General features: G+C 40.1%; 1 protein-coding gene across 1 annotated transcript in view; it reads left to right on the top strand.

Annotated features, from left to right (window-relative positions):
• Window positions 1–795: 795 nt before the first annotated feature.
• ppm1e (protein phosphatase, Mg2+/Mn2+ dependent, 1E) overlaps window positions 796–16203 on the top strand; it is a 77947-nt gene continuing 62539 nt past the window's right edge. Inside the window, exon 1 of the mRNA XM_036595103.1 lies at window positions 796–977. Within this exon, the coding sequence (XP_036450996.1) occupies window positions 796–977 (182 nt within the window). The remainder of the gene's footprint in view (window positions 978–16203) is intronic.

Here is a 16203-nt window from a genome sequence, read left to right as displayed (position 1 = left end):
GTAAACGGTTTGAGGTGACGATTAGCTCCATGTTAAGCTGGGCCACTATGAGCGCAACCGATTGTCCTGATTTACACTAAATGTACAGGAACTGATCAGGGCTGCTGATGTAACGAGCTCTCATTATGGATGATGTAATGTGAAAATATCACTTTGAAGCACCAAAAACAGCGGTGTTGTGTACATGTTTAACATATATTTACAAATAATCTACATAAGCTGTAATAAACATACATTGGTCTATAATACAGTGTAATAAACACACCGAACCGCATTTATATATTTAGATAAATAGATTTGATGCACCGCGTGACGTCACGCATTAAAGTGCCGCTTCAGTACAACCCCACCTTCTCACACACACACACACACACACACACACACACAGAGGCGCTCCCCGGGGTTTTAAAAATACATTCTTGCACGCGTGCACGCGCTCTCGCCTGATTGGCGGAGGCATGGTCCGGTGGGCGGGGTTTATCTATATTTTCACCCCCCCCCCCATCCCTTGCCCTCTCCCTCCGCTCTGACGTCACCGCAGCCCATTACGCGAGTCTCCGTGCGCGCCACCTGGTGAGTGTGTGAGTGCGCGCGTGTGTGTGAGTGTGTGTGTGAGTGAGAGCGAAAGAGCGAGAGTGCCGCGCGCGCTCCTGCTCATGACTCAAAAGTAGCAGAGACTCTTCATCCCCCGGCTCTCTCTCTCTCTTCCTCTCTCTCTGCCTCTCTCTCGCTCTCTCTTTCTTTCTTTCTCTTTTTCCTCTCTCTCTCCTTCTCTCTCTCCGGGAATGAGAAGCGATGGCCGCGTGCGGCAGCGAGGAGAAAACCTACCGGCGTTTCCTGGAGCTTTTCTTGCGGGAGATGAGGCCTCCGCTGCCCGAGGACGGCCCTCTTCCCACCCGGCCCTTATCGGACTCTGTGGCGGAGGATGAAGTGGAGGGAGAGACCCTGGACCTGTGCCTGCAGCACCTCTGCAAATAGTTGAGTAACGATCAGCTTTTTTTGGGGGGGTGGGGGTGAAATAGTCTAATTAATTTAATTAATGCAATTATACAGCGCATTATAAGTGACATTCAGGTACAGCAGTAGTACAGCAGTGTGTTTTCACTCTCTCCTCCAGCAGAAGTGAACTAGGTAGGTGACATTCAGGCCAAAGCAGCCATCTGGCCAATGCATTCATCAATACAGTACAAGGCATTATGGGTGAACACAGGAGGTGGCATTTAGGCTAAAACCCACCTCTCCAAAATGCATTTGTTCCTAGGAGAGTAGAGAGAGATGACACCCATTCAAACAGCTTAACACCAGTACCGGTATGTGACCCTCAGGCAATAAAAACAGATCAATAATAATAATAATAATCTTCAAAATCCTGTGCACTCACTTTGTCTGCTTGTTTGAAGTCTCCGTTCCACCTTAAGTGGTGTAGGAGGCACATTCTGGCTCCTCAATAATAATCTGCAAAAATCCTGTGCACTCACTTTTGGCTGCTTGTTCGAATTCTCCGTTCCACCTTAAATGGCGCAGCAGTTGCATTCTGGCGCCTGGCGCCAGAATGCAACTGCTGCGCCATTTAAGGTGGAACGGAGAATTCGAACAAGCAGCCAACTCCAGCCTCGTCTTTTCGCACCGAGGTGGATGAAAAACATGCTAAATGTGCACTCACTCGTATAAACGATGCCCCTACACTTTGTGCATGCTCCGCCAATTAAGGTGGAACGGATAATTCCAACAAATCCAGCTTCGTCTTTCCGCACCGATGTGGATGGAAAAACATGCTGAAAGTGCATTCACTCTTACAAACGATGCCTTTGAGCCCTCGTGCATGCGATGGACACAGCTGGGGGCTATAATCACTAACTTATCGCTGTCTTATAGCATGCACAGCGTAGGCTTATGTCAAGTGCTGCACTTGCATTCGCCCTCGTGCCCTTTCTCAGGTGCCCCTGGGGGTAAATCCCCATCTTTTGCGTCACCGTTTTGATGAAGGTCGGTGGTCTTCCTCATCACCTCCCTCCATTCACTTATTCATTCATTCATTCACTGGGAGGACATGGTTGCGGTCAGAGTCGTGCAGTGTGGATGATGTCTGTCGGTCAGGGTGATGAATAAAGGCTAGAGATGATCTTTATTCCTTTTATTTTTCATGCATATTGGCGGTTACCTTTCGTTTTCCTTCGCCATTGCCGTCTGTGAAGACGCGCTCGGGGGATATGCGGTTTTTTCTCTTCCCGCCCGTTTTCCGTCAAGCCACGCCCCTCCCGCGCCGTGATTGGCCACTAGTTCGAACATCATAGTTCTATTTATAGATCTACATGTAAATATATGCGCATAAGAACGAAATTATGTGTGTGGAATGCATAGAAATGTCAAATATATGTTTATATACGAGCGAATAAAAATTAAGGAGGTGAAAATTTTTTATTTTAACGCAGAAAGGCGGGGCTTGCCTGTGGAATATAAATACTAGCCAATGGAAAACTAAGAGGCGAGATTTTCAGCCAATCACAGCGCAGGAGGCGGCACTCCAAGCCAATCCCGACGCGGTTTGCCGCAATACCGGTGGAAGAAGAAAAAAAGCCGTTAGTCTCGGTTGTAAAGCGTCATATCGCGATAAACTGATTTCTGCGCGAGATCTGAGGGTGCATTTTATAAAAACGTCACTCCAGTTTCTAAAATTAGATCATGAAACTCACCAAACATCGTGGTCAGAGCAGGAAAAGCGTGAAATAGGCCTGGACATTAATTAAGACCATGTGCTACGTCTAATGCCAGCCTTATTATTCAGTTATTAATCTTAAAGCATATTATTCAGCAGCTATTATGAAATATTCAGCAACTACTATGAAAGTGGTGCAGTTGTGAGAGTGAGGAATGGCAGCCTGGAGCTGCGGTTCTCGTTCCAGAAGCAGGTGGTTCCTGAAAGCGTTCTCCATTTCAACTAATTCATTTTACATATTATATAATATAACATATTATATAACATAATATAACATTATTCAGCAGTTATTTCATACATGCACCTTTTTAGAGACTGTGGGACTCTTGAAAAAGATGCCTCTTCAAAAAAGGTGGTTCTTTAGTAATGACAGTGGTTCTATTTAGGACAATGAGTGCTATATAGAACCTTTCGCATGCTTGAATGGCTCTTTGCATGGTGAAATGGTTCTTCAGATTGATGAAGAATGTGTTGTATATGGTTCTTTTTTATATAGCACCAAAAAGGGTTCTGCTATTGTTAATAGCTTGACATCGTAGCAATAAAAGAACCCTTTTTGGTGCTGTACAGAACCATTTTCAGAAAGGTTATATATATATAGAACCATACACAACACATTCTCCATCAATCCACCATGCAAAGAACCATTTAAGCATGAAATGGTTCTATTTGAAATAGAACTATTCTCTTTACTAAAGAACCATTGAAGAGTCATATTTTTTAGCTACACACATAAAAATGGTTCTTCAAGGGTTCTTTAGGAAAGAAAATGGTTTTATATAGAACCATGAACACTCAAAGAACCCTTTGCATGATTAAAGAGTTCTTCGCATTGTGAAAGTGTTCTTCAGATTGATGAAGAATGTGTTTTATATGGTTCTTTATAGAACTTTTTTGAAAATGGTTCTATATAGCAAGGGTTCTGCTATTGTTACAATCTTGACATCGTAACTGTAAGAGCCCTTTGGTGCTTTATAGAACCATTTTCTGAATATTTTGACATTTTCATATACCTGATTCTGTATAGAACCATTGTCTATACTAAAGAACCCTCAAAGAACCATCTTTTTTAAGATTGTTCCATTAACATCACATTTTTCACCAGTTATTTCATACATGCGTGTGTTTTTTTGAGATGGTGGGACACCACTCTTAATCAAGATGGTTCTTTAAGGGTTCTTTAGTAATGAGAAAGGTTCTGTTTAGAACTATGAGTTCTATATAAAACTCTTTGCATGCTTGAAAGGTTCTTAGCCAGGTGAAATGGTTCTTCAGATTGATAAAGAATGTGTTCCATATAGATCCAGGTATATGAAAATGTCAGACAGTGGTTCTATACAGCACCAAAAAGGGTTCTGCTGTTGTTACAAGTTCGACATCCTAACAATAGAGGAACCATTTTGATGCTGTGTAGAACCATTTTCAAAATATTTTGACGTTTGAATATACCAGGTTCTATACAGAACCATTGTCTTTACTAAAGAACCCTTGAAGAACCATGTACAGGACTGTACTCTTAAAAAGATGGCTCTTCAAGGGTTCTTAAGTAAAGACAATGGTTCTGTATAGAACCTGGTATATTCATTTAACATCATGTTTTTAGAGACCGTCAGACATCACACTTAAACAAGAGGGTTCTTTAGTAAAGAGAATGGTTCTGTTTAGAACTATGAGTTCTATATAAACCCTTTGCATGCTTGAATGGTTCTTTGCAAGGTGAAATGGTTCTTCAAAGAAGATGAACCCTCAAAGAACCATCTTTGTAGGTTCCATTAACATCATATTTTTTACCAGTTATTTCATACACGCATGTTTTTTTCGAGACTGTAGGACTCCCTCTTATAAAAGATGGCTCTTCAAGGGTTCTTTAACTAAGGCAGTGGTTCTATTTAGAACCTTGAGTTCTATGTGGGGACCATTTGTATGCTTAAATGATTCTTTGCATGGTGAAGTGGTTGTTCAGATTAATGGAGAATGTGTTGTATATGGTTATTTATCCTCCTGAGACCTGGTGATTAATTCGCGTCCTCTGTGGGGGACATAAGTCCCCAAAGGACGTTTCAAAGCCATATAAGCTACAGTGCTGAAACCTGGTGTGCCATGTAGAGACACCCTGGCCTTTACAGTGATGTATGATTTGTTGGGGTGAGTCGATCACAACAGGAGTTCTGCCTCTTCGAAATGGCTGCCGTCTCAGCAACCACATTTTATGGCAGCGAGAGAAATAAGTTGTTGAAAAATATGCATTAATGATGCTTCTAAAGCCTATAGTTGATCTGTTTTCAGAGCAGTTCTTTATTGATATGCATAAAAGTTTAACCACCTAACAGTAGACTTTTTTTGATGGGGACAGTGGAACTAACCAGAAATCTATGGTATCACAGGTGACAGGAATTCGACTGAGGCAGAGGAAATTAAAGGATGATCTCATCCCTTTTAGGGTTAGAAGCAACAACACGTAAGCTGAGCAGTTAAACACATCACTGTGCTTTACTGGATCTATTCTATTTCTTTTTGGTCCTCATTTTTTTGTACCGCCAGTATTTTAAGTATAACTTTTACTGCTAAATGGACAGCTGGAATAAGTCTATGCAGGCGTTTAATCTCAGGATCTGAGCTTTATTTAATTTCCTAATTTATTCAAAAATCTCCTTTTAGGTAATTGTACATTTAAAAATTAAAAATTAAATAAAATTGAAACATTAAAAATAAATGAATTCTCTTCCTTCTGCATTCATACCTAAGATTCATCCCTACTATTGAACAGTTTGCTGCTAAATGACACCCAAAGCTGAACTGACTGGGTGCCCTGGGTTTACTCTGAGCAGCACAGTGATGATCAGGACTTTGAAGACTGATGACGAGGTTTTTGAAGTTGATGCTGATGTTGAAAGGCTTTGGTCTGATGCAGTAAAGGAAACAAGAAATATGACATCAAAGTAATTACTATCCAATGTCCTGTTGTCCACTGTAAAGGTCATTACATAAAAAATAAATAAAAAGTATTTTTGAAAAAAAAATGCTAATTCTGCTAATAGACTTATTTTATCCTAAAATTACAGAAATCCTCAAACTTTAATTTTTCTGGGTCTCAGGAGGATAAAGCGCCGAAACGGGTCCTGCTGTTGTTACAAGCTCGACATGGTAACAGTAGAAGGACCCTTTTTGGTGCTATATAGAATCTTAAAGATCTCTGAACAGATTAATTTCCATTGCTAAAGAACCTTTAAAGAACCATCTTTAGGAGTGCACTAAAGCTCTGCCCTGTGTTGTTGTGGTCGAGTTGATGCTTCTGGCTGTGATCTGAACCTTCAGCTCTGTCAGTCTTCACTCTCTGGACTCCACAAAGGAAGTATTATTCTCTCTGTTTGTGTTTCATTCAAATATCCTCCGCCTACACTCCTGCTTTCTCCGCCCACTCTGTCTATACTGTGCTCGCACTCATATGTATGCATGTTATGAATATATATGCGAATATATATTACGTTATTGAATAGGTTTCAGTGTTTATAGGCCGCTCTCAGTGGTCATTACTGAACGGAGAGTCCAATTAAGATGTAATATTACTGTTTATTTCTGCCTGTTGGTAATTATTAGTGGTGTAATCCATTGATTGTAAGGCTGCAGTTTAACTGCATCTTTTTTTGGTATGTTTGAATAGATTATAATCGATATTTTGTAACGTTCACTAAACTGTGCACTAATTTTTTGGCCAAAATAAAATTCTCAGGCTATTTACAAATATAAAAAAAACAAAGAAAAGTGTGTAAATGGCATCTTTGTGTGTTCAGTATGTCTGTAAACATAATTCTGATTCAGAAGATGAGTCATGGTGAAATTCATAAGTTTTCACAATACTTTTCCTTAAGAATTATGCAAAAGTTTAAGCACCCCAGTCAAATTCCGTATTCCTGTTGATTTTCAGTGTAAATAAATTAATAACAGAACATTTTACTATACAGTTACTGTTTATTCGCTGAGTTTAACATACTGGGGGAAAAAAATAAAATATAAACGTGCCTTAATTTTTGCACAAGCCACATTTTACGTTTTTTTTTTTCCTGAATTATATTTGGCCATAAAACAGTTTAACTATGATATAACACTGCGCTATAATTGAACTATATGCCATTACGCTGTATGTAAGCTGTTATCTTTGGTTACATAAACGTCGTCTGGACTCAATCAGCCTTTCTGCGTTGTCTCATTTACTTTTTTCACAGCTGTGTTTACAAGCTGATGTTAAGGGGTATGTGACTGTAATCAGATGATATTCGCTCCTAACATCAACACTTGGCTGATTTATTTTTATTTTATGGTGTAAATAATGGGGCCCAGCACACACATACGCTATATTTGAATTATGTTGCTACTCCTTATGAAAAATATGTAATAATAATGTAGCGCTCTTCCTATAATAAAGGCAACTCTGTGTAAGAATTCAAAAAATTAGCTTGACCCATTGTAAGCTACGTTTACATTACAGGCCTCACTGCTCAAATCTGATTTTTTGCTCAAATCCGATCTCTCTGACTCGATGGTTCACACTCGGTTAGGTCAGTGACTCAAATCTGTCATTAATGTGACGAACCGGCGTCCTGAAATGACCCTCATGAGCTCATCCTACTCAGTAACGTCACGCGAATGAATCACGGTCATCATCAGCACAAACTAACGAGCAGAACGAGCTTCGCTGAGAAGATCATTAACTCTGATCAGCTCTCAGCTTCATTATTAGAGCGAGACGAGGGAGAAAAAGGTGAGATGAGCTGCTTTTCCACCGTTTACAGGCTTTAACTTCTGTTCGGCGCTGCTGCCATGGTAACGCTGAATGATGGCACAGTGGAACAAAGCACATGAATTCCGATCTGAGCGTCACATTAAGGTCACATGGCCATGAATCAGATGTGTATCCGATCTAGGACCACATATGAAAGTGGCACAGGTCGGATTTGAAAAGATCAGATTTGTGTCCACACAGCTCTGAAAACATCTGATCTGAGTCACATTAGGGCAAAAAATCAGATTTGTGCCACATCAGCCTGGTAATGTGAACGTAGCAATAAAGTAAATAATGTTTAAGCTGCACTATGTAAGTTTTGGGATTGGTGGACATGTGTAATTGCATGCAGAACATGTTGTAGTGTGGGTTGTGGGTTAGCTCTGAATCTGCTGATTGAAAGAGAATTCAGAGAGAACTCAGTCTAAACTTGGTAAAGTTGAGGCCTAAACATCGAGCCAGGCCTTCTTTTTGAGTCTGCGTGTGATGTTAATACGTAAAGACGTACGACGTGGTGTGAAAAACTCACCTCTGACATTTAAATGATTATTTCAGGCTTTACAGGGTGACTTGCAGCAGTGCACACTCACCATATTTTAGCCTGTATTTATTCTCACTCAGTAACGACACTTCTTTCAGTTTTAATGAAGAAAAAAATGTACATAGTGGTGTTTCAATACATAAAATATCGAATTCAGAATAAAAGAAAATGTGTGCATCATCCTCAGTTCATCTGTACTACTGTATGCCAGCACAACACTCTGTATGTAAACTGTTGCTTTGGTTACATAATCCTCATCTGCGCTCAGTCAGGCCTTTTGTATCACCTCGTTTACATGGAGTGACCAGTGTTGCCTCGTCAGAGGGCAGCTTTTCACTGCAGTATTTTCACAGTACTCTTATTGAGGTATTCCACTGATCTTGCAAAACCCCTACATAACTAAATGGTTGAGATGTCGTTCAGAGTGGTTTGGTGTGAAATCCTCCATTCTAAAGTCAGAATCGTTCACAGTGGTGGTGATAGGAACCAGACGTCCACCTCTAAAAGCTCCCTCACAGAAAGTTCCTACATGAAATGGTTATGAATTCACTGCCTGATGACTGAGACACTGTTTTATGATAGTTTAGAGAAGATTTTGACCCTAAAATCCATTCATGGTGGAGGGATATGTGCTGATTTTAAAGGACAAATATCACATTATTCTTATATTCAACTTTACCTGATTTTCATTTTTCCACTTATAGCATTTGTCTGATTTTATATGCCAGTTTTTTTCGACATGGCCGTTTTCCAAACTCTCTTCATAGAAGTAAACATGGTTTTGTTACTGTGCCTTTAAGACTGATCTAAGCAAATGAGCTTTGCTCTGATTGGTTACCTCAATCAAAAAGCAGTCCAGGCTATAACACTCCTTGTAACTTGAGTGTGAGTGGGCAGGGCTAAACAGCTGTAGTCTGGTCAGGTGGATATATGTAAATGAGTAATTTTGTGATGTCGCTAAATCGAAACATGCCAGCTTAGTTGAAATGAAATGAACCTTTTAGCCAACTGTGCCTGAACACATCGGAATTAGACCTCCGCATTTAACCTGTCCATGCAGTGAAACACCACATACACACTACTGAACACACACACTAAGGGGCAGTGAGCACACTTGCCCGAAGCGGAGGGCAGCCCTATCCACGGCGCCCGGGGAGCAGTTGGGGGTTAGATGCCTTGCTTAAGGGCACTTCAGTCACGTGCTGTCAGCTGAGGGGATCGAACCAGCGACCTTCCTGTCACAAGGCTGGTTCCCTAACCTCCAGCCCACGACTGCCCCCTACAGTTGTTTCCATACCGTCACTGTCCAAAACACCCAAACATCTCCATTTTTGTGATTTTTCATTTTGCGAATAATGTGAGCAGCTGTCCTTTACATTGTATGATAATTTCATACTAACTCAACCGACAGAAAAGCTCCAGAATTGCTTGGCATTGAATCTCATTACATGAACTTGCATTATAAGTGAAGAATGTTTTTGCCCTCTCCAGTAAAGTGACCATTTTGTAGATACTGCTTTTTCTTTGGACAGTGACGATGTACGGACTGTACTGACAGGCGCTTTAACAGTGTTTACATGCTTATATTTAAAGAAAATGTCAAAAAAATCGGTTTTGCTAGATATGAGCTCTTTAAAACTGGGCCTCGTGGTTGTGGATCTGGAATTTAGACCCAGAAGTCTGGTGGCGTTTTCCTCCTCGTTCTTTTCACGGCTGAAGCACCGGCTCTGCGCTCGGTGATTTAGCTGAACGTGTGATTATTTTGTCTCTGGGTTGAAGATCTAATAATAGAGCAGGCAGAGAGGTGGAGATCCCCTTTGTTCCTCAGCCGCCGGAGCGGCAGGACAGCCGGCTGTGTGTGTGTGTGATAAAGACAGGGAGAAGGCAGTGAGTTCTGGAATATGTGCGGTGGTTGTCTGTACATGTTTTATAAGGCTTATGATGAGGTGTCAGTATTTTGGCATGCGTCTGTGTGTGTGTGTGTGTGTGTGTGTGTGTGTGTGAGGTGTTGTGGGTGTGTGTGGGTGGAGGCTCCTGGCAGTGCGTAGTGAATAGGTTTCTTTGGTGACGGTAGCAGTTCGTGACTTCATTTATAGTAAATCTTATCATTAGAGACGCTGTTTATTCAAGCAGAACACTTCTGTAGATTCCGACCTCAAATACAGTGTATTAACTGTGTTATACTGTATATAAGCAGTAATATATCCCATGTTTACTGCATTATTCCATATATTAGCAGTCATATATACATTAGCAGATGCATAGTATTTTATATTAGAATAAATATTGACAATATTCACTATTATACTGTATATTAGCTGCACAGTATACAACATTAGCTGTATTGAAATGTATTTGAACAGTAATCCATGCAACATTAATTGTCATACTGTATATGAACAGTAATATACACAAGTAGCTGTATTATTCTGAATATTAGCAGTTATATGTATAAGATGTACTGTACTGTATGTCACAAGTAGTATGTACAATATTAGTTGTTATACTGTATATTAACAGTACTATATACTATATATAGGCAGTATTGAACTATATATTAGCTGTAATATATACAGTATCAAATGTTCTGTTTTATCACGTTGTGCATTAGCAGTAATATATACCGTATTATCTATACAGTGTATATTACAGCTAATATTGTGTGTTACATCACAGCTTATACTGTGTAGTAGCTGTAATAAACACAATATTAGGTATATTATACTGTATATTAGCGGTAATATATAGAGTATTAGATGTATTATTCTATTATACTATACATTAGAAGTAATGCATATCGTATTAGCTGTGTTGTACTGTGTATTATCTGTAATATGTACAAAATTAACTTTTTATACTGTATTTTAGCTGTAGTACACAATGTTAGCTATACTATACTGTATATTAGCAGTAATATATACCGGATTAGTTGTGTTATACTGTGCATTAGGCGTAATCTGTACAATATTAGCTGTTACACTGTTATATAACATTGGATATGCTGTGTATTAGCAGTAATGTGTACAATATTAGCTGTGATACACTGTATATTAGCAGTAATATATGCAGTATTAGATTAGATTAGTATTGTTTTATTACGTTGTGCATTAGCAGTAATATGTACCGTATTATCTATACAGTGTATATTACGGCTGATATTGTGTGTAACATCACAGCTTATACTGTGTAGTAGCTGTAATAAACACAATATTAGCTACATTATACTGTATATTAGCAGTAATATATATATATAGTATTAAAGACATTATTCTATTGTACTATACATTAGAAGTAATGTATATCGTATTAGCTGTTATACTGTGTAGTAGTTGTAATATGCACAAAATTAACTTTTGTATACTGTATATTAGCAGTAATATATACTGTATTAGTTGTGTTATACTGTGCATTGGCTGTAATCTATACAATATTAGGTGTTACACTGTAATGGAACATTAGATATGCTGTGTATTAGCAGTAATGTATACAATGTTAGTTGTGATGTTCTGTATATTATCAGAGCACTAAAAGTGTTTATTAAAGCTGTGTAGTGATTGTCGTTCATGATAAGGACGTAATAAAAGTATTGTGATGATCGCAGTGTATTGAAAATACACTGGGTAAAAACACATCTGTGCTGTTGTGGGATGTCAGCAGTAGACGAGGAAGCGTCCTGCAGGGATTCGGGAGGTTTCTTCCTGCCCCCGCTGAGACCATGGGGCGTCCTGACAGACAGTAATTGAGAGAGGAAAGCTCTGCTAAACCTCATTAAAGCCCCCGTCTGCAGCAGCTGTAAAGCCACACGGAGCGGCTGAGGGGCCGGCGTCACGATACGCAGCTCCATCGCGTCCTGATAGAATCAGTGACAGAGGAAATAGCTGCGAGGGGGAAGTATTTGCATGTTGCACCAATCGCCCACTCACTCGCTCGCTCGCCGGCTGCGTGGGAGGTGTTTCTGATCAGGATTCAGCACTGTTTTTGCCTCATAGTGATGATGGTTGGATTTCACCCCACGATTTTGGTCCCAGATCAGTGCGAAGCAATGAAGTCCAGCGAGGATTCGGCCATTAGGGAACAGGAAGTGATTGTGTGAGCCGTCGCCTTCGGCTAAACCACCGCGGGCGAACGAGTTGAAGCAGCCGATTCATCACACCAGGCTCAGCTGTGCAGCCACAGCGTCCTGAGCAGCCACGTCCTGAGTGAACTGCATTATACCCTGTAAAAAAATTAAAAATTAGTGTTTGGGCTGCTTTAAAATTTGAGTTAACTGAAGTTAACGGAACAAGAATCAACTTTTTATTTGTAGTTTAAATAACTCAACATTTTAACTGACACTTTTTAAGTTAAAGCCCCAAATGTTTTGGTGTAGGTATTATTGCATAGACTCTTAGTCCAGCACTAGGCTGATCTGTAAAAACAAGCGTTTGTAACATACGAATATTATTCCATTAGGAAATTATTCCATTTAATCTATTTCATTTTCTGCTTACGTCTAGGGACGCGCGATATGGCCAAGATATAATATCATGATAATTGAAAACATTTTCAGAATACATGACATGTGTCAATATATTTACATTTTCTTGGGTTTGATTTGTTGGAACTGACAGAAAAAAACCTTGAACTGCTACGATTAAAAATATTATCAGCAAATATGAGTATAATAATCTGCAATTATTGCCTATTAAACAGGACTAATTATTCTGTCTTTGTAATGAAAAATCCCTGCTGAAAAAAGGCTACTAGGATTAAAACCTGTTGGTTTTGCTCTCTAATAGGAGGTGGCTTAATGATTACCATTAGAGACCACTAGTTTCCTGTAGGACACCTTTAGATCCAATTAGGAAACCATCAAATGCATCTAGAATCAATCCCAGAACACCAGTTAAACCATTAGAAGTCTTTACACTGTGACATCAACCCATCAGGAAAACACAGAATACAGGAAACAACAGAACGATTTAATGGGTTCTATGATTTTCTTTAAGTGCTGATGGTGTCCAAGATGTGCTCAGAGAAGCATATTATGTCATAATTTATCACGATAATGATAAAATATCATGTTTTATCGTTATCGTGATATTCCGTTTCGGGTGTTTAGGTCTCTCCCCATTCAGAGAGAGGAGTTTGGTCTTGTATGGCTGGGAATAACTGCCCAGCGGCGTTACCAAGATGACCACCAAGTGAACAGACTGTTCAATGAGGACTTCCATTGTTAGCTACATTAGCCTTGCATCTCCAGCGCTGAAACTAAAGAAGCAGACTTCAGACACCAGACGTGTCTTGGCTGATCGAGTTAGAGGAACATTTAGCAAATTAGGAATCTTGATTTTTAAATGAAATGTTGTTTAAGCTGCAGAGCGATTAGCTTATGAAGGCCTTTAAAGTAGCCTAACGTTCCATCTCAGCAGCGCGTTGAGCAGCACATCCACAGATGCTCCACAGCTTTGATGCAGCAGTTGGGAGTGAACGTGTTTCACTCATTTCTGGTTCGTTAGTGGGCCGGACAGGAGCTTTCGAGATGAAATGATCCTGCTTTGCTTTCGGGTCAGTTTGGCCGAGGGCCCTTTGGCATAACATTAGAGCTCAAGGCCTCTTCAGACGTAGCGGGAGCAGCTGCTCCTGAGACGTGGCTGTTTAGCTGGTACGCACACACATAACACACGTTCTTGTTTTTTTTTCCTCCTTTTGTAGAGACATAATCAGATTTAGATTTCAGTTCGGGCTCAGAACCAGCTGGCATGTCCGTTTTCTGTGCCACATGAGGAAGGATCACAAGTCCTGATACTGCAGGCATCTCCAGTTAAAGCATCACTCAGACTCGGAGCTTCTCTCTTTGTGCTCTGATTCTTGGCCTTTTCAGTTGTAATTAAAGGAGCATAAAAGACGCTCTGCATTGCTAGAGCACATGCAGACTTTGTTCTGTGACCTGTGCAAAAAATAGGCCTGTTCTTTTGTGCTAAATGGGTAGCTGAACCAGACAGGGCTAAAAAAAGTCTGCTTGTTTTCCTGTGTTAGTGCAGTCAGAGAGGACGTGACCATTTACTTCAACATGAAATAGTCACAGTGCTTGATTATTCCAACTGCAGTTGGGATTCATAAAGCTGGGCGATACGGCAAAAATGTAACATCATGATACTTTTCACAATACACCAATCAGGCATAACATTCTGACCACCTCCTTGTTTCTACGCTCATTGTCCATTTTATCAGCTCCACTTACTATATAGGTGCACTTTGTAGTTCTACAGTTACAGACTGTAGTCCATCTGTTTCTCTGATACTTTGTTAGCCCCCTTTTACCCTGTTCTTCAGTGGTCAGGACCCCCATGGACCCTCACAGAGCAGGTACTATTTGGGTGGTGGATCATTCTCAGCACTGCAGTAACACTGACGTGGTGGTGGTGTGTTAGTGTGTGTTGCACTGGTTTGAGTGGATCAGACACAGCAGTGCTGCTGGAGAAACAGATGGACTACAGTCCATTTCACCATGTTAAGCGTGAAATGGTTCTATATAGAATGCACAGTTCTAAATAGAACTATCCCCTTTGCTAAAGAACCCTTGAAGAACCATTTTTGAGTTTATCAGAGCCACTCCCCAGTTTTAGTCTCCGTTTCCCAAACGCTTTAGCCGAGCGCGCTAACGTTACTCCTCCTAATAAACAGACACACGTTCAGCTCCGTCTCCTCATTATTCACCACCATCACTGTAATATTTCATCATCAACATTAACACACGAAGGTGATCAGAGGGGCGGTGGAGATCGAGTCTGCAGCGTCTGAGATCTTTAAAACGCAGAGTTAGAAAAGAAAATCATCTCACAGTGAAAGCAGCGTTTTACAGTAGAAATAAATGGAGCTCATTATGCTGGTAGTGAACTATGCTGCTGAGTCAGCTGCCTAAAAACCATAGAAACGGACCTTAAACAGAAGTGAGGACCCTGTTGGGGTTCATCCTAAAGTTAGGACAGGATTTAGGAGGTTTAGTCTAGTTAGGATGTTTGTGTGATGCTGTTTTCTTATCTGGAGTTCATGATGAGATTATGAAGGTAGGAACTGTTATTCTGGAATAGCTACTGTCTGAAATTCAGTCTGTACTGAAGTCGCCATGGAGACTAAACAGATAAGACGTTTCTGTAATTATGACCCCTCTTTAACACAGATTGAAATGCTTTTTTTATTATGTAAATGTTTTTGAATAAAGCTGCAGTCGTGCTGTCCGTTTTATCTCAGCACAGCTGTCTTTCTTCCCTCATTGCTCGCTAGCAGCTCAACGCAGAGTCTCAACGTTTCACACAAAGAGTTCATCTGATAACAGAGTTACGGGGGAAAAATTTTCAATTGATTATTTAAAAATATCCTAGTCAATTACCAATAGCGGCGTAATGGCCACTAGGGGGCTCTGCAGAAAGGGGCTACAGATGGATGGTTGTTTTCCCTTTTAGGGATAATGCAGGTAAAATTAATGTTGACCTAGAACTTTCGAGGTTAAAGTGTTCTTCCTCCAGCCACTGCTGTTTACAGAGGCAGGGCGCTAAACTCCAAGCTGCTACAGGCTAACATGTCAGTCCACATGATGACCTTGGAAATGATGGATAAACAGACGGAGCGCTGGCTATAACTGGAAAACTACATACAATACCTACATACAGTGGGTAAATAAAAGAGGGGGAGGGCCACCTCAGACTTGGAAAATTCATAGAAGAAGAAAATCTGTGAAAAACTGAATTTTCCTCACTTTCTTTTTAAATAAAAAAGGTTTAAAACGTACCACACAGTCCATATATGGAAACTAAACAGCTAAAAAAGTCTGTTTTGAATTAATTGTTAATTGTGATGTCACAAAAACAGACACATTTACATATATTTGCCTATTCAGTCTACAACAGTTTAGCCCCACCCACTCACGCTGACGTTATAAGGAGTGTTTCAGCCTGGACACACAGCCAGTGAGAAAAGAGCTCATTTGCATATTTCAGTCTTAAAGGTGCAGTAACAAAACAGCCTGTTAAATTCTAAGGAGTTATTTGGTACTAAATCACATAATAAGCCACAGTATTGGTCAGAAAAATAGTTCAGCGCTAATCATTTCTAGTAGTCAATTCATCATGAACTGTTCACATAATGTAAATGGCAGCTGTCGTTATTAAAATATAATAAAAGCAA

Source organism: Colossoma macropomum, unplaced genomic scaffold (assembly GCF_904425465.1).
Source record: "Colossoma macropomum unplaced genomic scaffold, Colossoma_macropomum, whole genome shotgun sequence".
Lineage (NCBI taxonomy): Eukaryota > Metazoa > Chordata > Actinopteri > Characiformes > Serrasalmidae > Colossoma > Colossoma macropomum.
The sequence above is the reverse complement of the archived record's forward strand: the minus strand, read 5'-3'. Positions and strand labels throughout refer to the sequence as shown.